Source organism: Daktulosphaira vitifoliae, unplaced genomic scaffold (genome assembly GCF_025091365.1).
Source record: "Daktulosphaira vitifoliae isolate Bord-2020 unplaced genomic scaffold, ASM2509136v1 Scaffold_5, whole genome shotgun sequence".
NCBI lineage: Eukaryota > Metazoa > Arthropoda > Insecta > Hemiptera > Phylloxeridae > Daktulosphaira > Daktulosphaira vitifoliae.
In genome coordinates, this window is record NW_026099576.1 from 23045424 (window position 1) to 23071395 (window position 25972).

The following is a 25972-nucleotide window of genomic DNA, read 5'->3' on the forward strand; positions in this document are numbered from 1 at the left end:
AAAAAAAATAAAATGAAATAAATTAACACATCATGGTAAAATTAATACCTTCTCAGCTTCGCATCGAAGCTAATATATTCATTAAAACTAATTGGTGGTAGGTAAAACTTGTTGTTGGATACACATCGATCGAATATGCTGTCAAGAAAATGTGTTTTTTGATTATTCATGTTATCGTTGTGTTACATCGAGTTGTTGTCGGTTTTTCTCTCTATGTTACCATTGTCGCAGCCATCTTAACGCTTCTTCTGATATAAGCTCTATGGCGTTTTTGCGAGCTAGTAGTTTTGTATTCGTTTTACTGTAAAAAGAAAATATCACCTTTGCGATTATCGTACCCTGTGCGCTCACTTTTATCGCCGTTGGGTCTATATATTTTCTGAGATACATCACAATACCTTTGACAGCATATTGTACACTTTGGTCAACAACTTGCATTCAACAATTGATCCTTTCAATATTCAGCATTATCATCAGCCGTTTTCATTTAGTAGATAAGTATAATGCTTGTTCATTTATCTTTCTAAAACTCACTTGTATAATTTATTATTTGTTTATATCATCGCCTTTGAAGNGTATAATTTATTATTTGTTTATATCATCGCCTTTGAAGCATTAGTATTAAGTATCCTCCCCAATCCACATTGGTGTATATAAGATTTTATATTTATTATACAATACATTTAATTTTTATAATTATATCTTGTAAAATTCATTCAAAATTCAAACGTACAGTCCACTCATCTTATTCTTTATCCTCGACATAGCTAAAACTTACGACAGAACAAAACCACAAACGTTAACGAACCCGCGTGAATACCACCGGGCGCTGCGTTCATACAGTTGTTTTAGATTTTTTTTCTTTATAAAAAAAACAAACGAATATNTTTTTTCTTTATAAAAAAATCAAACGAATGTAAGGTGAATAATTAATAATGAAATATTTATATTCATTAGAGTGATACAAGAGTGTATATAATAAAAGAAATCAAATCTTTTAAAAATCATATGAAAAAGTTCTTATAAATAGATTTTTACATGTAATAATATGTTGTGATGTTATAAGCTGTTCGATTTTTGAACCCAATTGAACTCTTAGTGTTCACTGGGGTTCACTTTTTTTTATTAAAAAAATAGGAGAAATTAGATCTATAGGATAAATAATGTCAATACATTAGTTTGAATTTTATATACAGTTTAATCATAAGTTCAATACTTTAAATAAATATAATCATATACAATTTAAAATTAAGACAAATAACTATTAGTTTATAGTTAACTATAGTTTAAAAATTTACAATTGATTTTGATTGAGCTACAAATTATTTGATGGCTGAACAGAAATATGACCTCTAAAATTTGTATCATCCGAAGAAGATGATGAACCTGAATATGATCGACTTCTACTCCTAAAACGTACATCAGATGGAGTATACATATTCTTCTTTTTCTTATTCTGTTTGCTCTTTTTTACCTTCTTTTTCCTTTTTCCATTCACTACATCATCTTTCACGCGCAATGCTTGTGGCTGATGAGTAATAGTTGCTTCATCATCAGATGATGAGGATTCTATTGTAATTCTTCTTCGTCTTGAACTAGATGAAGATCCAATTCGAGATAAGGGCACAGGACATCCAGCTGTATCAGCTAGTGGAGGTGAAAATAATCTCCTTCGTCTAAGATTATACCTAAAATTAAAGAATAAAAATTGATGTACTACAAATAATATAAAAACAATTTATTTGACTTGATTAAAAAAATGGTAAAAAATAATTCAACAGAAAAATGATTTAAGAATTGTTTAATTAATTAATTTAAATATTGTTTGTTAGAACAGGGAAACTGTATTATGACTTTTCATAAATAAAATGCCATAATATAATATACAGTGTTTTAGACCTAACTAACATTTTACCTTAAGATATATTTGAAGATTTGTCATTTAGATCTGAAACACCTGTATATGGTAAGACCTTACCATTGTCATAAGTTATAATGACAAAACATAAGAAAATCATCACCAAATCTAAATATTTTTCATATTAACTTTTATAAAATAAAATAGTTACCTATTAGTAGGACGATCTAAGGAATTACGTATTCCTGTAGAAGTAGATGGTTGATCTCTAATTGACAAATCATATGTATCAACAGGTCTGAATGGTTGACTAAGAATTTCAATATCTGAATCTTCACTAGTACTCCTGCTTACCACAGTGACTTCTTGTGCATGTTGTATTCTAGTTGAATCTGAATCACTTTCAAAATCAACAATATTTGTACCGTTCAAAGATGGCTGTGTCGTAACATTAGTAGGTGGATTAACAGGAATTTGTAAGTCAATGGTCTAATAAAAAATAATTGTTATAAATACGATAAATTATGCTATATTCAAATATGTTTAAATGGATATTAACTTACATTTATACCATTTTGAAGTGATGGAAAACCTGGGCGACTATTATATCTTACATTACGATCATAACCAATCATATCATTTGGACTAGTAGCATAATTATGTAGCTCATGACAAAAATGATCAGTATATTCACCAAGAAATGGTCTTAAAACAGCAGTTGTAAATGATTCACGAATTTCATAATTTATAATTGTTTGCATAATTATATTTGTAATATAGTCTTCATCATTCGGATTATCAGATCTTAAACCTTCAGATCTTTCTATTTCTCTAATGGCCGAAATATCCCGGACAATAAAACCAACCAATCGATACATTTGAGCTGGATTATCTCTAAAAAAGAAAATAATAATGAGGATAGTAATTCATACATACTAATTACCAAAGTATAATTAATTTTACACATAATACTATTTCTTTGCGGTAATAATTATTAAAGAAAAATTAAAAGGATAGTATCAGATTTAATATTAATAATAAACAATACTTTTATTAATTATAACCTCTTGTGTACCTATAAAATGCTGAACTGCAATCTCTAAAGCGACCACTTAAATCAGGCAATGGTACAGCCCAAATATTGTCAGTATACACACGAACTCTCATAGTTTGACCTAAAAATCAAATAATTATAGGTTAGAAGAGTTACATAATATTTAAATAGATCTATATAGGATCTTTATTCACAATACAGTTGGTACCATAATAATAATTATGGTCTTATAACATTTTTAAAGTGCAAATATAGAAGAAAAACTTATTTGGGGGCATGTAAGAATAGAGAATGTAGAGTAGTAGGAAAATTCACCCCTTTACTACTCTCACTACCATAATTTTATATCAATGGTGAAAGTTTAAACTCTAAGAACCACCTGTAAAAATGTTTTATTTAAATAACAAGAAAACAAAGATCAATAGATGTAGAATTTATAGACATAATTGAGAACAAATAAAAAATACTTTTAAATCAAAATTAATTTTTAAAACATCTTTTCAAAAGATATTTCATTCTAAAGTCTAATTCACATTGGAGTCACATAATTACCATGAGTTTGGCGCCGTATAAGATGACCGTTAAAAACAGTAAAATTTGATTCCCCTGGAAATTGTCTTTGGTGATAATGAGAGTAACCACGATCTTGTTCACTTATTAGTCTTTCATTCCTTCTCACGAGATCCAACAATAAATTCATTCTGAAAAATCAAATTAAATTAAACATAGATTCCACAATTTTTATCATAATGGCAATATTGACTATTAAATTTTATTAGTATTTTTAAATATATAAAAAATAATTTATAATTATACGAAGTAAAATTTATAAAAATATGAAGCCGATGATATATTATTATTCTTAAACAACAAGTTTGTATGAAATCATAAAGAAATAATGAGTCATAATAAAAATCATTATGCAGGTTTAAAATATTAAATATAGCAGTTTATATGAAAAACATTTTTATATTTCAATTAAAATCGTATTTAACGTACCTATTAACATCAGCAAAAGGACGTAAAAATATTCTTTGTCTAAAAAAATAGAAATTTAATGAAATAAAAAATTTAAAAATATGCCATAAATTACTTACGATGCATCTCTGCCTTGAATAGGTACCTCATAAGTTTCATGAATGCCTTGTTCTATGAATGTATGATTTATAAATTTGAAACCTTTTTTACATAATGGACAGGATGATTCAATCTAAAAGAATTAATAATTAACATAGTAATACTTAAATGTGGGTTATTTTAATAACTAACAGTTGACCATCGTTTTAAACATTCAAAACAAAACACATGCCAACATGAATCTGAGTAGCATTTATTGTTTAATTCTTCAAGACAAATAGAACAATGCGTTTCAGGTGTTTTTGGCCTTTCTAGTTGATCACTTAGGTTTTTACCAACTTTTTTTGTTACTGCTAATTCATCATCATCTGAGGTATCTGACAAATCCACAACTGAATCACCTGATGACTCTTTATAGGATTCAGTCTTGTTATTCAATGACATATTACAAATTGCAAAACTATATTAACCTAAAAATATGTTTATTTAAGTGACAATGCATTATATAAAAAGAATGTTTTGGTAAATAATATCACAATAGTTATATTATTATTATTCATGAAAGATATAGTGTAATATTAGATATTTCTGACAACTGATATTTATCAAAATTTCAGAATAAAATAAAATTATAAAATGTGTTATTTATATAATTAAAAAGTAACCTTAATTTTATAGTACTTATCTTAAGTATTCATTCATAATAAATATATCATTTTACTTTCTAAATATTGACAATTATGGAACAACTGTCTTCGAGATTGTTTTCCAATTAAAAATATATTTTATATAATTATAGTCAATTATTAATTCATCAGCCAAACAAGTATAGCCTTATTTTAATAAAATAGAAAAGTATTCAGTTAATACAATTTGTTATAGAGTTCTTATAATAAAAATATTATACTTATATTTGATATAAATTCAGAAAAAGTAATAAACATTTAAAATAAAACAAAATACAGTACTTTGTTAATTTGTTTTCTTTAATCCCTCAAAAATATAATATGTTAAAAATATTTCAACAATAATTAATTTTAAACTTCAAATTTACTTACTACAAAAAATAATTAATAAAAGTAATACACTGATTTCTTCTTAAAATATTTATTGATTCTAAAAACCTAGCAATAAAATGTAAGTTTAAAACCTATTTGTTATTTATACAAAAATATAAATACTATCTGGTTAATTAAAAATGATTTAAAATATTTAAGAATCTGAACTTGAATCATTAAGTTGAAATTTATTGTGAAATTGTTATGAAAATTATAATAATTTTTTGGTAAACGATATTACTTAATAGGAAGTTTACTAAATGACAATTTATTTCACTTTTTTGTGGATTATCAATAATATTCTTGTTATAATATACATAAATTATTATAATTTTTTAATTTTACTTTTTTTTCTTAAAACTGCCATAACTATTTGAAAAATAAACGAAAACAAATAATTTTCCTTATAACCTTAGGTACATCCCTTTTATTTAATAAAATTTTTTGGAAATTTGACCCTCTACCTGCCCACATAAGTAAAATCAGAAATAGCAATTTTTGCACAAAAATTTAACCTTTAAAAATAATTCAAATACTTCGAGTTTCAAACATATATTAAAATAAAGCTTATTTTATGTACTATAAGTTATACTTAAATTATTTCTTTTTAATAACCAACGTTTTTCAAGTTTTACTTAAATTATAAAATATTATTTTTACTTAAATTTGTCATAACTTTTTTGTATTCGTATCGAAATCAATCATTTAAACAAAAATCAAATAATATCACTTGATGTAACTTCTGGTATTTAAATAGATGCTATAATTGAAATATTCAGAACTATATTCCGTATAGTAATTTCTTATATCCTATAATATACTAATATTCATAAATATTTCATTTATGATTTCATCCGCTGATATGTTTTTTAATTTTCATTTTTCCTATATTTTTTTTCATTAGTAATTTTTGTTTATTATTAATTTGTATTAATTTTTCAAAAAAGGCGATAGAATAAAATATAATTGCAGATTTGAAGTCGGCCTTAAAGATTGATTTTTTATTTAATTTTTTTTTTCAATTATTTATGCCTATACTTAAGATCGAACATTATAGTCATATAGTAGAGGGAGATAAGTACCTTGTTTAATCTCCCCTTTAAAAAAATAAATAAGATTGAGATCTGAATTAAAAGTATACTTAGGGAACATTTTTGCAGCTTTTTATGTTCATCCAGTATATATATTAAAATTTAAGCAGCTGCCCTTTCAAATAAAAAAAAAAAAGTGATGTTTTAATTATTGATGGCTATTGATCAATTATAATTTTTTTTTCATAATTGAAATCATATTTAACTTACAAGGATCAGTATAATTAAATTTTTTTTTTTTTTTTTTGAAATTATCAAAAATTTCATTTTTTAGGTTCAGTAAGGCAGTTTTTAGCCACCAAATATTTGATATGCATAATAAAATACTGTATCCTTAGTTACGCTGAATTAAAGTCATTTATCTACCTCAAAAAATGAAGGATTAAAACTACGGTTTGACCACCAAACTTTGATAATAGGAATGGTTATTTATAATTCATTAACTCTCAATAATAGGTTTAATAGTAATTAAAATGTAATATAAATATTATATCAGTTTTATACATGATTTACCTCTATATTCTAACAATTCTGAGTTACCTTTAAATGTAACTATATATTCAGGTTTATTTGATTTGTCTTTAATAACGTCAACCAAATTATTTGTCACGTAACTATTTGCAATATTTTAAGTTGGATGTCTGAAAGACAAATTAAAATATAAAAAGTGAAAGGACTATACGTAACAAGTCCAACAAAAGAGCAATTTATGTAATAAGATTTTAAATTATTTCTTACTTAATTATAAGTCACCGCTGTTTCAAGATTTTTTGATTTAAATATATCAAGTCGAGTCTTTCTGGTGAAATTAAGTATCTCTCTGGGTTTTAGTTTTTTAATATCTTCTTCTCCAGGAAAAGGTTTATTCAAGTAGTTTGATCTTAGTATGGACAAGGCTTCACATTCGCACATGATGTGAAATGAGTACTCTCTTCTACTCCACACTTCCTGCACAATGGTGATTCCGATACCCCATTGCGTTAAGATGCTTAAGCAGGTGACCATGTCCTGTCAGTAGACCAGTCAGGGTACTTATTTGATGTCTAGTCATGCTATTAGATCACCCAGCAATAAACCAGGGGTCTTGATAAACATTTTAGATTGTCTAGGTACTACCTACTTAGTAATTCGATATCTGTAGTAAAAGCATAGGTATATTTTTATGTTGATTGTTGAAAAAAAACCTATATGACGTAATGAGAATTGTATGATTTTTATCAGTTAACAAGTTGTTACAAACTTATACATACAATGAATGACTATATTACACTAAATAATAACGATACTATATTTACCCGACTACTGTTTTATTTGTTAAATCCCCTAAACTTTAAATAGTAATATCTCGCTTAGAATTTATTAAAATTGATTTTTTTTTTTGAGAAAATTTTTTTTTTTTATTATTAACAAGATTAATAAAAAAAAACTGGGTTGCTATTTGAAAAACTAAAGTTGATATTGATTTAAGAGTTGAGGGATGAAGATTGAATCTTCATTTTTCTTGTCAAGTAGTTCAACAAAGATTTATAACAAATAAAATAATTACATATACGATAATACTAATATTTTTAAAGAAAATTCGTGAGGCATAGTTAGTCGATCACCCTGTACATTATGTCCATGTGGAAGCAAGCAACTCAGCATTGATCCTCAAGAAGTCCGGCATGCTGATGAATCCCCGGACAGCCAGTTTATTATTATCAAGAACAAAACATGCACAGAAGAATTACTGGAAAGTGTATCAACTATCACCCAGAAATATATTTTAAAATTTTAAAAGCCTTGTATCTTTTCTTAATTCTTATTATACTTATTTTGTCTTTTAGGAAATTGAAATGAAACAGTGTGGTTCAAGTTCTGCATTAATAGTTACTTCATATTTAGTACTTTTATGTTTAATAACTGCTATATGGATAACGTAATCATCGTATTACAGCTGAATAACATAATCAGCAACTTTTTTTTTCCAAACTTTTTGTGTATAATATTAAATTTATTTTGTAAAATGATATAATATTTGTACTTAATTATATTTAAGATTAGTTGCTCTGACTTAATGCTGATTTTTTATTCAATTGGAGAGCGACTTCATTTATTATGATTTGTACTACTTATAAAATAATTTGGTAACATTAATTATTTGACATGCGTTTTTTTGTTCAATAATGCCTAATCATTAATTTTGTAAGAAATTTCATCTTATTTTTGTATAACAAAGGCAATTAAATAAAAAATATTATTATAATTATTAAGTTATTGTAAAAACGACCATAGACAATAATTTTGTAATTTTATTTATCATTTTGGTATCAGTAATAATTAATTTATGTAGATAATTAAGTGTATATGATTTTTTTAATTTAAATTATTTGTTCTATTTTTAATAATTAATAATTCCTATGATTTAAATTGTTTCAAAAGAGATTATTATATTTTCTGTTTTCTATGAGTGTACAGAAAGTTTTTGTAAATTATACCATTTAAAATTAATTAAACATTTAGAATATTGTTAAGGATGACTAGTCAAATGTAGTGTTATGTTTGCAATTAGTATATTTGGGTAATTGATATATTTTTTTTGTAACATCTGTCATTATTTTATAATTTTTTATTTTACAAAAAAATCTATTATTATTAATTTATGTAAATATAATATAATATGAAAGTCTAAATATATATTTCAAAAGCATTTAGAATTAAACACTGTAAAAATAAATGTGCAATTTTTTTTTATTATTTTAAGTTTACTTTAAAGTATTATTTAGATAGTAATTGTTCAAAAAAGGTAATGAATGTTACACTGTACAAATATCCATATATTTTAACTAGATACAAAAGTATTAGGGTAGACACAATTTTATTAGAATCATTTTCAATTAAGCAATCAATTACATTTAAACAAATTTAAGACTTCTTATTATAAATCAAAAACATATATTTGTTAAATTGATTAATTTAATAAATAATTTTAAATAATAATTTACATTAAATATTAATAGTTAATAAAAATAGCAAGAAAAATAAATATTAAAGATTTTAATTAATAATAAAGATTATTTAACAGTGATTACAGTTCAAAGTAGATTAATATTCAAAAAACAAAAAAAAATTAAGACTATCATAAAAAATTTTCCATTTATACTTAAAAATATATGAAAAGTAATAAATTTATACAAATAATTTATTAAATTAGAAAGACAGTCGCTAGTAGGCTTTTTGTCGACTTGCAACAACAATGTGTTTTGCCGCTTGTATAACGACTTGCTGTAGTAGCAATGCTCGCCACAACATAGGCGAGGTGTCACACCTATTAGATATGATTACCGGTCCATAGGTGAAATTTAATTTTGAGTTAATTAATAGTTTAATTTAAGTTAATATGTCGCTATATGTATAAATGATTATAATACCTAGTGGTTTATTAACCACAACTATGATAATTGAAGTTGTAAGTGATTGCAGATAAAGGATGAGGAGCCAACACCAATCTAACGGCTATTTCAAACGGCCAGTATTTTTGGGAGGGATCAATACCGATAAAGAATTTGATTTTAATTATATTTATTCTCTTTTGTCGTCTTATATAGTGGTCAGCAGTAAAAATAATGACTTGTTGACACCGATGTGTCAGAAAAAGGTTCATTCATGCATTCTCCTGCTCAATAAAATAAATAAGTAGACGTCACAAAAAATTATACACGGTCCACCTTAGAATTTGTGACGTTTCACAGTTAAAATTATTTTACTATAATTTTATTTTTGTAAAAAATGTTGCATTAAATGAGAAATAAATTCGATCAAATTGGTTAGATAATATGTGATAAAATATTACAACTGATTATTTAAAAAATATATATTTATGTAAAAATATTTGATTTACTGGGCTAATAAAAATCGTCGCAGCAAAAACCTTTTCTAATAAAAATTCACTTGTCTTAGAAATTAAAAACTGTAGATAATAGAAGTGCTACAACAATTTTTTTTATATTTTTGGTGTTCAGTTCAAATTAAAATGTATTACATAGGAATATAAAGTAAATTTAATATGAAAATAATATAAAAATGAAGAAAAAAAAATCGAAAATGATGCGGTATTATATACAGGATGACTGAAATCTAGTATGACTAATATTTTAATAATCTAATATTTTCTCAGAAAATATTGAGAATTTTAAATTTTATTATAGAAAAAAAATATCAAGTTCAAAAAACTCTACAATAATATGTAGTCAAGCCATTATTTTTTCGTCCCTTCAAGGATAAAACCCTTATTTATAATTTTCTTAAATGGGAACACTTATTTTTAACTTTATAATGTGATAGAAAAATTAATTTCATACAATTTTGTTCTTATAATTTTTTTTATCCGATTAACCGTTCGTCCGTTACAGCTTGTTAAGGTTCAGTGATTTTAGGCCAAATTTCTATTGTCATTTTACTGTATTAAATACAGAAGCCATTATTTTTATTTGTTCTTGCATAAACCAAATTTTATTGATTAAGATATGACAGGTAAATTAGCTATAAAAATGTACTATGCACTAATTAGTGATATTCTATACGGCAAGGATAACAGATGGACATACATACAAGGTTAAGTTAAAAAAAGACACAATGTAATATTTTAATATTCTATAATGCAAATTTCAAAAATAAAATCATTGCAAACATCGTGCCGATTGACAACCCGACAATTCAGATTACTCATACTAAAATATTTATGTTCTACTTAACTAATCATAAGCAAGTAAGTGTTTAAAAATCATAAACATAATAAATAAACTACATAATTATAACATATATTACATTACCCTTTGTTATTGTAAAAATAAGCCCTAATATTTTTCGTTATTTCCACAATAATTCGTTTATATTAAGTTAAAGCAATTTATTTTACTTCATTTCAACAAATTATTGCCGACCATTGAGTACTTTTTAGGCTTTTTTAATTAAATTTAGTTCATAATTTTAATAATCATATTTTATATAATCCGGTACAAAATTTTAATATTTCCATTTTTTTTCCAATTTGTTTAAAATTTAAAAAAAATTATAAATTATCATTTTAGCTTTTTATTAAAAATATAATGTTAACTTAAATGCATCGTCTGAATTGTATATGTTGACATAAATGTTTTCTAAAGCATGCTTCATTAAATTTTTTGTCAATAGAAAAAATAATAGTTATAAAAATGATAGTTTGCACAATTTTTGAACTTCTTTAATAATAGTTTTATTTTGTCAAATTATTTTTCGGTGTACTTTGATGTACTTTTGTAATCCATTTCTGTATTTTAACCGTTTACATTATCGGTGTTTTTTAATATTCCTATCTTTTCTACTAATTTTTTACTTTTGTATCTATAAATCGAATGCAATAGACTATTATCCGTACCATTTTATTCGATGATGAAAACTAGTTTGTCAATAGTTATACCTGTAAAATTAACTTAAAATTATAATTAAAAGTCTAATCAACATTTTATATTTCTATATCTAAAGATTATATTTTTACCTAACTAACTAAGACCATCTCACCACTTCTCCATGTAACCTATTAGTTCAGCACTACAACCACATGATACTAAATTCTTTGGGTTTTCAAGCGTCTATATATGAAACCAACCTAGTTGATAAGTGAGCTGTTAAATTTCTCCTGCTCTATGGGACACGAGTATTTTCTATTTGATAGTTAGTGTGGTTATCCATTCATTACAATTCTATGCGATAGGTGGGAAAATAATAATATTTGAGTAATAATTCAAGGCGAGGTATAAATTAATTGACTTTAATGGCACCACTTTGGATTTCGCGCAAATTAACTTTGATGTGCGCTGTCCGCATTTCTTGGTGCATCTCATATGTGAATTTCTATAATATTAGTTTTATTTTGACGAATTATTTAACGTACTTAATTTTTGTAATCTAGTTCAGTATTCTAATCATTTGTTTTTAATGTCATTAGATCATTCCACACTATTTTCAGAAACCATAATATCTGTAAAAATAATTTTTCTTGTACTACAACAGGCTCTACAAATCTTAATTGGTCAAAATACTTGCTTTCTCAGAAAAAATGTTTCTTTTTGAGAAATGTACCATTAAAACATCGAATTTGTCTAAATTTCAGTATTTGGAAAATTCCTATTGAAAAATCCTATTCCGATTTCCATTTCGGAGTTAAAAAACAAAACGCATTCAAACAAATCCTTAAAAAAAGAATGTCTTGGCATTAACATTTATTAAAAATTTGTAATAAATTCTGTGTGTATAAATAGTGGTCTTACAACATAGGTTTTCTATAAAAATAATAAATCAACTACTTTTTGAAAGGGGTAAGTTTAGATAAAATCAATTTCATACATGAGCAGCACTTTGATAGGAAGATAATAGTGGGCAGACACCCCAAAGAAATTTTTGCCCCACACTCGCCCGCGAGTATTTTGGTCATGAGAATACGACTATTAACTGACAACAGCTAGATAAAAAGTTTTATTAACACGACGTTTTCTTAGATATTATAGATTATTATTTATTTTCATACTCAACTGTTATACTTATTATATTTGTCAATTTCATGTTAATACTACAGAAAAGATATCGCCTATTAAAAAAATTATTAGATAACATATTATAGTGCACTATATGGTTATACTTTTATTTTTAAAATATTACTTAAGCTAACGGGTAGCACCACTGAGTATTTTCAACAATATAGTTCTTCATATAATGAACAATAAAATTATTATAATATTTGCTTATTGTATCACAGATTGTGATTTTCTTATAAAAAAAAAATTTCACTTATATGTATTTATTTGTAATTTATATTTAACATTTTTCACTGATAAATATTAAATTCATCACTTAACTTGTTTTTAATTAACAAATCAAAATTATTGTGCTTTAATATATTGACTTGTCTTTTATCTTGCTTGGTTTTATAAATTTATAAGCTATTAATAAATATTTTATTATTAAATTATCAAATTAAAAAAAATATGTAGATACCAAGAGTTGTTTTTAATAGTAAATATACACACATAACTCTGTAGCTGTATTAGTTTTTAAAGTAAGTAGTAAGGGATAAACACCATATCTATTTATGTGTTTACAATTATTGACTATTGACTTATCTATAGTCGCAGACTAATTATCACCAAGTTTGATAACTTGTTTTGTTATAAGATTGCCAATTTTATGATTTTTTTTTTTTGATAACTTAATTTAAAATTATGAGTTTACATTATATCAAAAATTGAATGCATTTACATTCACCATTCATTAAAGATAAAGTTATAGCATACATGAATAGTATTAAAATTCTAATTTTTGGTCAATTATAATCATCTATATATGTAAATTTTTGTATTTTTAATGTAGAAAACGATTTTATAATTTTTTAATTTCTAAGACCTATATTGATTACATAATTTACCTACACGTCTAAGTATATGGTACTTTTCGGATCGATCTGAAAGGGGCCAACATTTTTTTTAAGTTTTAAAAAATTGATAGTTAAATTAATTGTTGTGTTTATTATATGGTGTAAAATTTTTTTTTATTAATAATAAAAATTAATACCTTATTTTCACGTTTTTTTAAAACTAAATTTTGATTTTATTTTTATTTATTTCTATCAATAAAGATATCATTGTTACGCAGTATTAAGGCAGAAAAATAACCATACATGCTATTTATCAATTACATAATTATAAATTTATGATCTACAAGATAGATATCAAATGCACAAAATATTATTGAATTTTGTGAAAAGCAACTTAAAATTAACCATTCACATGATGATTACAAAGAATTATTGATGTTATGTTTATTGTGTGTTGGAAGGAAACACTCGGGAATAATTAGTTTTAGATCTCCTGGAGCTCTTCATCGAGCTAGATGGATGGCTAAAATAATATATTGCTTAAAAATTTATATGTTTCGAGACCAATTTTAATTGACACCTGATGAACTTAAAGGTATACAAGAATTTAATTTATTTATTTTAAAAATATATATACATTTTTGGTTTACATGTTGTTGTGCAGCTATTGCTCCTCAAAATGATCTTAATTTATTAACTCAACTTAAAGATTACAGTAAAATTAATAATATTATAAGTGACGTAGTTGTAAAAGCTTTTTCTGGTCATTTATGGTACCTCAGTGAAACACTTGTTGGACTAGCTTTTTTTGATAACGATTTAACAAATACAGAAAAACAAAATGGTAAAATCCTTAAATAATAAAGCTGAAGCTAATTACAAAAATCGAATTTCAATGAACTCATTTCAAGAAAACATCGGTATTCATCAATTTGTAACAGAAAATGCAAAACAATTTTTTTCAACACTTAGCATTGACTATAATTTTATTAATTATGACCCAGAAACTAGGCTAGAAAACGAAAGTTTCATTCATGGCTATAATAAAGTCAAATTCTTATACGTTGTGAATGATCCAGCAGAGAAAGGAGTAGCTTTGATGCCAATTTTAATAACTCCTTAACAACAGACGAGGAACAAAGACAACATCCTTCAAGTTGTTGAAAAACACAGAAGTGACTTTTCCGATGAAAAAAAATCATCTTTGACTTACAAAAAAAAAAAAAACCCAGCACAGGGGGGTCACGGCACAGTGGTGACGTGGTATAGATGGATCAAGTATAATGATATCTGACAGTGATTAAAATCACTATAAAAAAAAAACGCTTCGATGCAAATCTTTAGATAGTGTTTAATTTTATAAAATTGGTGGATTATTCCAAAATCTTCATTAACTGCTAGTTCCTTATTAATATCCTGATTAAGATAAATTATGTCGAATGAAAAAGGGATTATTAAAAAATAGAATTTCCCNATAATGGTCTGATTTAAAAAAATAGTATGTCGAATGAAAGATCTATATAAATACTACTTCTGATAAAAAAATTGTAATGATTCATTCATTTTTCAAAAAGTTATAGCATAATAAAGTTAAAAATGTAAAAAATAAATTGAGAATTTTCACACAATAATAGCATTTGGTAGCCATTTTCACCGTGAAGATAAAATAAAGTCCGAAATTTTTTTTTTCATGATAAAGCATATTACATTAGCTTTAATTTAAGATATATATAAAAGTGTCAGACCTTCCGAAACACTTTCAAAAATTAAGTTGCAAAAATTAATTTTTTTTTAAAAAGTTGTCTTTTTAAATCCCCCCCTATGGGCAGGTAAAGAGTCAGATATAAAAAAAAATATACCAAATGATAGGTAATGACATCATGCATTTATATAAAAAAGAATTATATTGATATGTTCATTTTTGAAAAAGTTATGGCACTTTTAAGTAAAAAAAATTGAGAAAATATCGAAAATTAGCGATTTGTAATTTTTTTGGAGGTTTCCCCCATTTACGGGGAACGAGGGAATTTTTTTCAATTTTTAAGGGTAATGTCTTCGACTAGATACGATTTGTGATCTTTTGACGTATCATTGAAAGAAATCGGTTCGGTGAGAGCTGAGAAAAAGTGGTAACAGACACAAAAAAAAAAACACATCTTAGTAAAACCAATACCTTCTCAGCTTCGCATCGAAGCTAAAAAAAATGAATAAATACAATTATTTATATCTGTTTGTTATTTTAGTGTTCTAAACATTTGTAATAAAAATTGTGGAAAAAATTCTATAAAAACCATTAAGTAAAAGAATTATATTTTTAATATTAAGTTAATTATATGACTTAATAATACATCATAATAAAGTATTAATTTTTATTATTAATAAAAAAAAATTTTACACCATATAATAAACACAACAATTAATTTAACTATCAATTTTTTAAAACTTAAAAAAAAATTTTGGCCCCTTTCAGATCGATCCGAAAAATATCATATACTTAGACGTTTAGGTAAATTATGTAATCAATATAGGTCTTAGAAATTAAAAAATTATAAAATCGTTTTCTACATTGAAAATACAAAAATTTACATATATAGATGATTATAATTGACCAAAATTTAAAATTTTAATCATATTTTAATAAATAAGGGGTATTTTTGGTAAAAATACGAAAAACGTTTTGAGCGACCTGTAAAAATTTTTTTATCGATCTCAAATTTTCAAAACATGTTTTTTATATATACTTAATAAATCTAGAGGGTGTCTGATAAAAATTTTTAAAGTCGATTATTTTTGCGCCATTGAATACATTTCATGGAAAAGAATGCAATTTATTCATATAAATGCTGACACGACTTGCATTATAATAATGCAGCCGACACTGGTTTGATGGTCGAGACCCGTGGGCTGATTATTAATGAGCAACAACAGGTTATTTAAAAAAAAACAAACCGAAAAGACGAACAGAGTTAATAATATCGCGGCACTTTCGCTGGTGTGGACAACGCGGTGTCCAACATGATCCTTGGGCGTCAAAAGGTTAGCGGAGTTGTTGGCGACGGTACGCGGGTGCGGATAGGTTCGTCGAGTCTGTCCGGGCGTGCGATACGTCCGGAGCCGGTAGCATACATACTCGACGTTGTCACTCTGACAACGGAAAAAAGACTCTCCGTATCATTTGCTGGACTTTGCGCATACTTTGTTATGGCACAAGGTGGTGGCCAGACAAGTACCCATAGTAGTGTGATGGCTGACAAAGGTGGCGCGGGTTGCGGGGCATCGTGTATGTCGAATCGACGCCGGACCGTGCACCCAGAGAAAAACCTCGATCTATATAATAAATTCATTGTTCAATTTGATAAATATATCATTGATATATTTATCAATATGATAATTATTTTTCTTGTCTTGAACAATAATTATTTATAAGAATAATTATTTTGTTCGTATAAATAAAACATTATCATAAATCCTTGATAAAATTTCTCTATCAAAATTGATTGAGGTTTTTCTTTGGGTGTGCCATTTTAAATATATTAATGTGTGACATTATTACTTCAACGAAATATTTTGCCGCGCTCCTCCTTTACCTATTGCCGTGTGATCAACTCGCATTTTAAGAAACCGTAATAATTGCACTATTTATTCACTAGCATTGAGACTCGGAGTCAAATAAAATTTTAAATCTTTTGTGTTCACTCCAAATACTATCGGCATACGTCTCAACTGTTGATAACAAAACTCGTTCATGTGATTGCTCTGCTGCGTAAGCACTAACTGATGTATCATTCGCGACTAACTGGTATTAATTCGACATATTATTATCATTATAATGTATTGTCTAGTATTGTTTTAAAATGTATTATTAATTTCGTATTCTATTCTATTTGAACCATGACCATGACCGTCTGATAAATAAACAAAAAATACAGAGTGACCAAATTCGGTAAGACACTCTTAGAAACGATTAAAAATTGTTAAAAAAAATTTTATCCAATCAAACGTTTTCTTTTAAAATTTGGATTTCAAGAAAAAAATTGTCATTGACTTAGTGTTATTATACTGGACTCGTGCCAGTAACGCATTTTATGGCATCGATACACAGTATTGTTATTATAAAAGGTAGTAAGGCATATTATTGTGAGTTTATAAATACACTAACTGACAATACAAAAAGTAAATCTATTGATAGTCATAATTGATAATAAATAATCCGTGACTGTGAAAACAATGTCATAAAAAACCAATTAGCTACTTGCTTTTGTAATTCCTTGTCTTTTATGCATCTATATTAACTAAAAAATTTGAAACTTTAAATGTTTATATCTAATAAGCAAATAAAGTTATATTAAAAATTCAAATGCCATTTACTATTAAATTAAAAACTCAAAAATTTTATTAAATTCAAAATATGTGTTCCCATTTAAAAAAACAAAGTTCAGACCTTTACCAGGCATAAGGCATGAACTTAAACAGTATTACATAGTTAATAATTAAAAATAATGTGTAACTAAAGGTAATAAAAAAAAAGAAAAAAATGTTTAAATTACGATCATTTTGTAAGTAATTGAGTGGTATGATAAAAAAATCACCCTGAATAGCTAAGGACCACCCTAATATTTATATATACATAGATATATCAATGTGGGAAGGGGGACACTTAAAATTAATGTCACAACGGCGTTAAAATAATAAAATTAAAAAATTAAAACAAAACAATATGTAGAATAATTACTGTGACAAACAGCCCCTTAATATTAAAGGGGAATGGCCTGTTACTGTGCGTTAGTGTTGTTTATTTTTTAGCAAACAAAACGATAAATAAACGAAAATAAGAGGGGTAAGAAAATAGGTACACCTGCTTATGAATGTACAAAATACGCAACTATATATTACAGTTCTGCAAATAAAAAACTCTTAATAAATAAATGGAAAGGGGGGTAACTTACATACTAGACTGACCGACGAAGCGGCAATGAACAAAATAGATAATATATAAAATAAATAAAATTAAAAAATTAAAAACTTAGCTGTATAATTTGAGATGGTGATTAATGGCGGTGAGTGTGGACTGTATGTGAGCGTTGATGACGACGTGAACGATCCCACTAACCCGTAATATGTGAGAAGGATTGTTTTACACGGATATACAGTACACAACATGTTCACAAAAAAAAAACATTATTGTTTAAATTAAAGTGTATGAATTAAGATGTAATTTAAGATATACATAAAAGTGTCAATATTTCCAGAACATATTCAAAAGTTAATTTTTCTGGAAAATTTGACATTTTGAATCTCTTTCTGTGGTCAGAAAAGGGTCAGATTTTCATAAAACTAAAAAATTCCAGTTTATTAATTTTTTTCAGAAACCATACTTCTGTTCAAGAACTTTATTGGAGTAATTATTCTAAAATGACCTAACACATAAAATAAATATGGTTTATTAAAATATACACAAGAGTAAGTGATGGAACTTTATAGATATCAGCTTTCAAGCAAGCACCAACTCCATCCTAAGCTCTTATTAAAAAATTGTTAATAAAAAAAATGACTAATTTAATAATAAATTTATAGAAGTCAATATGAGGCAACAGTATCCATTTTTATTCTTTAAAATTTGAATAAATCATTCTGTGACTTTGATTTTTGTATAAAAAATTTATCATGTCTGACGTTAATCCAAATGGAATCTGTGATCTACGGAAATTTTATTTAGGTCACTAATTACTCCAAGAAGAATAGTCACCCAAAAATTTGTTCTACTACCTCTACATTGCATTTTAATTAAGTCTATTACTCTTATAACGTGATGAAGCAGAAGGGAGTTACTCATCCTTACACCCTAATGATCAGCTATGTTGCAAAACTAAAAACTTATTAAATATAACATGAAATCTATTGTAATTTCTATTAACAACGTATTTGATACGTTATATCCGCTTTATCTTATTGATAAAGATGAACATTATATTTCCAATGGATTTGTCATAACTACACACGCGACAATAATTTCTAATTTATTTTATTTTAGGTGTTGACTTTTATAAACATTTATAATATTTTTCCAACCTTTTAATATTATTTCCTGTAAATAAAATTATTTCATAATTTGTTAATTTTCTCANGAATTCATAATTTGTTAATTTTCTCGATGATATTACAATGAATTTCTGTGTTGTTTTGATAATACAGTAATATGATTTATCAGGTAACATACGGATTTTATTCACATGATCTATACATACCGTCGTAATAGTATTTATATAATGCTGATTCGTTCTTATAATATAATACGATATAATCTTCATCAAACGTCTTAAAAAATAAATATCAGTAATTAAAAAATATATTTATATTTTATGATATGGAAAACTTAAAATCATAATTGAATCTTTTTTTTTTAAATAAACTCTGGCATTGAAAAAATTTTAAAATTAAAATATTTGTTTCTGTTGGTTTTCTAAAGAAGTTTTTAAGTAGTTCTAAAACAAAAATTGGTTAAGGCTATATAAATGGTGACGATTTCCCGTGAGTGATTATTTAAAATATGTCATGAAAAACTTTTTGCGTTTTACATTCTGATATCTTTACTACTCTCTTCAGTAATTTTTGTTTTAAAAAAATACATTCACAATTCATCGAATCACAAATATTTTTGTTAAATTAAGATTTGAAATCTTAATTTTTATATGTAATTTCCATTTAATCTAAGACCATGTGAAAGATAACCAAGTCAAGTATATGTTACAATACTTTTTATAATATGAACATGTTCTATAGTGTGATTACTTTTATTTCCGTGTTTTAGTCAATTAATCAACCATAGAATATTTGTCATGTTAATCCTATACATTTTATAAGGATGTTAATTTTATTTTTCCAACAAATTAAAGTAATGACTAGAGGTGTTTCATGAGTGCTGGTATTTTTTTCATTTTTCAATTCTAGGCCGCACTTCTCTATTCACCATAGAGTATCAATTTTAATGTATAAACATAAATTATGAATAAATAAAGTTGATACCCCTATAAATTATAAGAGTTGAACATGAAAAATTTGATTTATAAATTGACTAAAGCATAGAACTAAATGAAATCAAAAATAAAATTTCAATGTTATATATAATAATTGATAAATTAAGTATTTAATAATAAAATAATTACCTATGAATAATTTTTAATAACTTTATGCTTTAAATATGTAAAAAAAATTTATGCACCTCTGAAATTATATCGATAAATCTAATAATTCAGTTTTGAATTAAATTCATTTTGAATATAATTCTCGGACGGTAAAAACGGGAACATAAAAATAAGTACTATGTATACAAATGGCTTATATCAAAAGCTTATCAATTACATAATTGGGTTTTTAAGATGTTTGTAGATTGTTTTTATGCTACAAAAATGTCAATTCCCACAAAGTTATGCTAAAAACGTAAAAACTACAATTTTAAAATCCATACAAATTTCCTATCAGCCATAAAAAAATTATAATTATAGATTTAAACCAAAAAAGTATTGGGGTTAAGTTCAGCTTTTATTTTTGTAAAATGACCGCCAAAATTAACTTTGAAGAACATATGTAGTGGATTGGAGGAGCATGTACTTTGAAATTTTAGAATTAATAAAATTGTAGAGAAAGTACAACTATAAAATTATCAAGACCGCCGCCGCGACGGCCGTGATAAACCTCAATGTGTTTAACATATACATTTCCAAACGCCATTTACAGGTATTATTAAGTAAATTAATTAATTAAAAGAGAGAAAAAATAAGATATCGAAAACGCGAAAAACACATGCGTACCAGATAACCGCTATCGTAGAACTTAATTGTATATTTAAAAATAAATTATCTATTTATTAAAACAAAAGTTTTAAATGATTAATACCATTATTAATTTCAGTTATATTTTTAATTAATTGTCTCGAATAAATTTTTTCAAGTTTTTATACATCAAAATATTTGAAACTAGTTCCCGATAAAACATCATTATTTACTAAATATTACTAATAATTACGAATACTAATAAAATCTTCTTAAATTAATTTTAAAACGGTAGCCCAGTAAGGTCGTGATACAGTATAGACATGGCATAGATGGGACAAGTATAAATGATAACATTTTTCTATTTATTCATATTTTATTCGGATATGTTATAATTAGAGCTCTAATGTTTTTGCGTGAATACAAACATACGTGTACACGGGTATTGTGAATACGAGAGTATAACAAAATAAAACACGTATGATTAATATACGTGAATTGGTAAAAGCTAAAATAGGTGAACACGTATCAGAGTCATAATCGCGTGAATACGTGAATTCGTTAATCACGTGAACAATTTTAATTGATATCAACTGAAAATGTATATTGTTGAGGACTACATGTACATTTCTTTTTCTGGTATAACAGATTTGTAAGTTTTGTAGGTCATTTAACAGAAGCATGCAAAACATTGAATTCAATATGAAACAAAATCTACTAGCTCAAAGCAGCGATCTTCAATGTTTATATGGAAATGCAATAATTAAAAACGATAATTTAACGACTCAGTGTCAAATTTATACAGCGGAACCTCAATTACGTTTTGATTTAAATCCATATGAGTGGTGGAAATCAAGGAAAATCAAATACCCAAATCTTGCAGCATTAGCCAAGGAATATCTCGCTATTCCTGCCACATCAGTGAGCTCTGAGAGATGCTTTTCTACCGCTGGAAATATAGTAACCTCAAAAAGGACTTGTTTGTTGGCAAAAAATGTAAATATGCTGACATTTTGTACCAAAATAGAAAATTATTAGTTTAATAATATTTTATGTTAATAAAGTTATTTAGGTGTTGAATTATTTTGTTTATTAATTTTTGTTTATTTATTATAATTTGTTATAATATTATTGTTTATTTATACAAAATTATCTTATGTAAGTCTATAGGTTAGGTTTTTCTGAATAAAACATTAATTATTATTGTTGTTTATTGAACATAATTAGTTTTTTAATTAATTTAAGTAAAATTATATAAATAAAATTATTTTCTTCCTAGGAAAAGAATAGAAAACTAAGTTAAGGCTCAACACAAATTTACGGTTATACTTGAAAATAATAATTCACCGATTCACGTGATTAATATCATAAATTCACGGAAAATTTTAAGCAACGGATCTTACAAGTCGAACTTTAATTTCACGTGAATACGTGAAAGCGCGTACAGGTGAAATAAGGAGCTCTAGCTATAATATACTAATATTCATTCAAGGTGTTTGGTAAATAAATATGTTAAATATAAAATAACAAATAAAAACTATTTTTGAAGATTTCATTTTTTAACTCATTAATATAATTACTATTTTATATAACAGGAAATATTTTTAATAAATATTTTTATTATTATTTAAAAAATTTAGTACAGAAACAATGCTTTTACATCTTTTGATTATCAGTACAAAAAACTTTTTGATAAATTTCATTCAAATCATGTATTAAAATGTCAGTTGCAGTAAAGTATGCTTCAGTATACCTCGCTAAAAAATCGTACCTAGTTTCATCTGCATAAGTTCTGTTTTCAAACAAATCTTCGAGAACATCCAGAGTTGGGATATTAATTGCGTCTGAATATTTACAATTTTGTATCATATAATCATTTGCAAATCCGTTTAAACTAGATAATACATTATCAAGGTAATTCTGTATGCCAACCATTTCTATTGGACCTAACTTAAGAGGATTGTCAATGAATACTTGCAGAATTTGTTGAAACGTATTTTGTCTAGAACTAAGTCGACTAACGTACTGAACTCCTTCTTGTATAGAAACTACCAATTCTAACAATTTTTTAATAAATTTGTTAAGAGATTTTATTAAGTTTTCATTTATAAATGTTTTACATTCTTCCATTAGGTAAATTAAATAATAAGTAATAACGGTTATTCTTTCAGAATACTTACAGTAAATAATTTTTGGCAAATGTTCTTGAAATTGCGTAAGAAAATCATTTGCACATTTTATATTATCATCATCATTATTTACAATTGTTGCATATGTTGCATACTCTTTTAAGTGTTCAAATGTTACAAACTTCCCTCCATTATATCGAACACTGACTCCATTAAGCTGAAAACTTTCCACAGAAAAAACAAAATTCTGAAGTATATCCTTCATTTTAACACATGAAACTTTATGAGTATAATATAAAATGTTCAACAACAAATAAAGGCACCATGTAATTGCAATCATCATTTTTAAAAATTTTTTTCTAGAATTATACGTTATACACTAGAAAAATATAAGCTAAAGAAGTTTAAAAGTTCATATTTAAGTAATCAAAGAATAGCCCCATTATTTGTATATTAAAAAAAAAAATGTCTACTTATTTAAACAAAAGTTTTATGATGACTTATACCTTTATTCTTAGCATTTATATTTTTTAATAATTGTCTTAAATAAATTTTTTCAAGTTTGTATTTATAAACAAAATTGAAACTAGTGAAGATTGAAGTAATGCAATAATTTTAATTAGATATGTTTTCAGAATATTGTCTCGGAAGAGTCAAAAAAAATTTTTTATTAGTCGCTTAAAATAAAAAAATGGAGAAAAAACTCCACTTATAAAAGTTTCTGTATAAACAGACGTTGCTTTAACTTTTTGGTATTGTGCTAACTTAAGTCGATATTTTTATGCTTTAAGAATGGCTGGTTCTCTCGCTACAATCGCTAAATTCTATAACAAACAAACGTTTGTTAAATCCGAACCTCACAGTGAATTAATCGATTGCACTGATTACGTTTTGAATTTCAATCCTCGTAAATTCGTTTAGGTAGAATTGGATCCAAAAGATCGATTTAACGTAACTATTCGTTAACTATCGCCAACCTATTACATACTTATAACGATAGATTTTCTACAATGGATTTATATGATGATGGGTAATATTCTGTCCCTAATTCTCGACCCGGTGTCAAGACAAAGGATTATTTTACTCAAGGTTGAATACGTCACACTCTCAAAGACTACGTTTTAAGGAGACGTCTACGCTAGTCTTTGAATCACAAGCTCAAGATGAATGCCGAGTGTTACTCACCCCATCAGACATTTTAAATCTCAGCGTTTTGGAATGTTGTATCTTCCAGGCTATTCATCGAAAGATGACTGTAATTCAGCCATTAGTTCTACAACAGTTGGAACAGATGGCTCAATATATGAAATCACAGTATGATGTAAATGTGGAAAACAAATGTATGACATATATATCATGAGTTTGATAGATTTTAAGTTGTCAATTTTTTTCGTTGATCAATATTTGTATTGAATGTCAAGATATTGTTATTGTAAACATAATTTATATTCACTCTTTCATCGTTTTTTAATAAAGTAATTTTAGCATTTCGGATGTAAATTGTATCAATATATTTTTATATATATTTTTTTTAAAAATCATATCCTAATACACTATTTAAAGATAAATTATCGACTACGGTAAAAGCTATCTAAAATATATGTCTTTCTAACTTTACCTCTAAAGTAGTTTTACCAACCACATACAAATGTGATCCGTTAGCTGTAGTTAATGTAACATTATTAAGTGGATAAATAATATAATCATTGGGTAAAAAATTCTTATTTATATTGCTTGTACTCGCTCCTGTATCAACCACTAAAATAATATCTTTTTTATTTACTTTGACCATTTTTAGTGGAGAATTTAATTGAATTCAAGAATTGATTGTTTAATTCATAACTAATTATCCTATCATTAATATTGACTTTTTCATTAATTAAAGGTGGGTCAATTTTATTCACTTTTAATTGATTAGAATTGTGCGCGCTGTTACATACTGATGATGGTTGAAGAGAAAAATTGTCAGAAATATGTAGTAATACAAATATAAGCAAAAAGGTGTTTGGTGATTTATATGACCAAAGTTGGATATTTGGGGATTTGGTCAATTCAGGAGCAACGAGGTTCTATCGGGGTTGTGGAGTCCGAGGGTTTAGAACAGTAATGACAAGTAGATATAAAAAGATATATAAGAATTTAAGTTATAATTGTAAAGTATATGTTTACCTAATAAAAATAAAATCGTTTTATTGAAAATATTTTGCAAACTTATCGTTTTAAAATTTTGAGTTATTTTCATAGTATTACAAATGTAATAAAAATAAGTCGAATTTAATTTAAAATGATTTGATGGTTTCACATATACCTGTAAAAACTTACAATTGATTTGAATAAGGTTAAAATGTTGAAAATTTTCAATGACCTTTAATAAATTTATTCGACTTTGGATTAACATATGATTTTTTTCATTTTTTTTATTTTAATTTTTGTCTGAAATGAATAAAGTATTTGAATAACGTTTTTTGACATTAATTAATGTTGGTGCTATAAGATTAAAAGTATCTATTTGTTTGTCTAACTCTACTTTCTGTGTTAAACTATTAGAT

General features: G+C 25.7%; 1 protein-coding gene and 1 long non-coding RNA gene across 3 annotated transcripts; both read right to left on the reverse strand.

Moving 5' to 3' along the window:
• Window positions 1-1301: 1301 nt before the first annotated feature.
• On the reverse strand, window positions 1302-7155 carry LOC126906591 (E3 ubiquitin-protein ligase Topors-like). Of its 2 annotated transcripts, XM_050687245.1 has the most exons (10): window positions 6877-7155; window positions 6652-6779; window positions 4182-4459; window positions 4010-4122; window positions 3912-3950; window positions 3465-3613; window positions 2934-3033; window positions 2422-2752; window positions 2070-2347; window positions 1302-1688 (listed from the first exon to the last, which is right to left on the reverse strand). In XM_050687245.1, exons 3-10 carry the CDS (start codon window positions 4431-4433, stop codon window positions 1316-1318), a joined length of 1635 nt encoding a protein of 544 aa, XP_050543202.1. In that variant the 5' UTR covers window positions 4434-4459; window positions 6652-6779; window positions 6877-7155; the 3' UTR covers window positions 1302-1315. The 2 variants fall into 2 exon arrangements, with proteins under 2 accessions (XP_050543202.1, XP_050543201.1); XM_050687244.1 differs by having other exon boundaries at window positions 6652-7155.
• A 3135-nt stretch (window positions 7156-10290) lies between these two features.
• LOC126906613 (uncharacterized) lies at window positions 10291-13428 on the reverse strand. The gene is made up of 4 exons (XR_007704290.1): window positions 12814-13428; window positions 12688-12742; window positions 11654-12347; window positions 10291-11575 (listed from the first exon to the last, which is right to left on the reverse strand). It is a non-coding gene; the product is annotated as an uncharacterized LOC126906613 (long non-coding RNA).
• Window positions 13429-25972: the final 12544 nt, after the last annotated feature.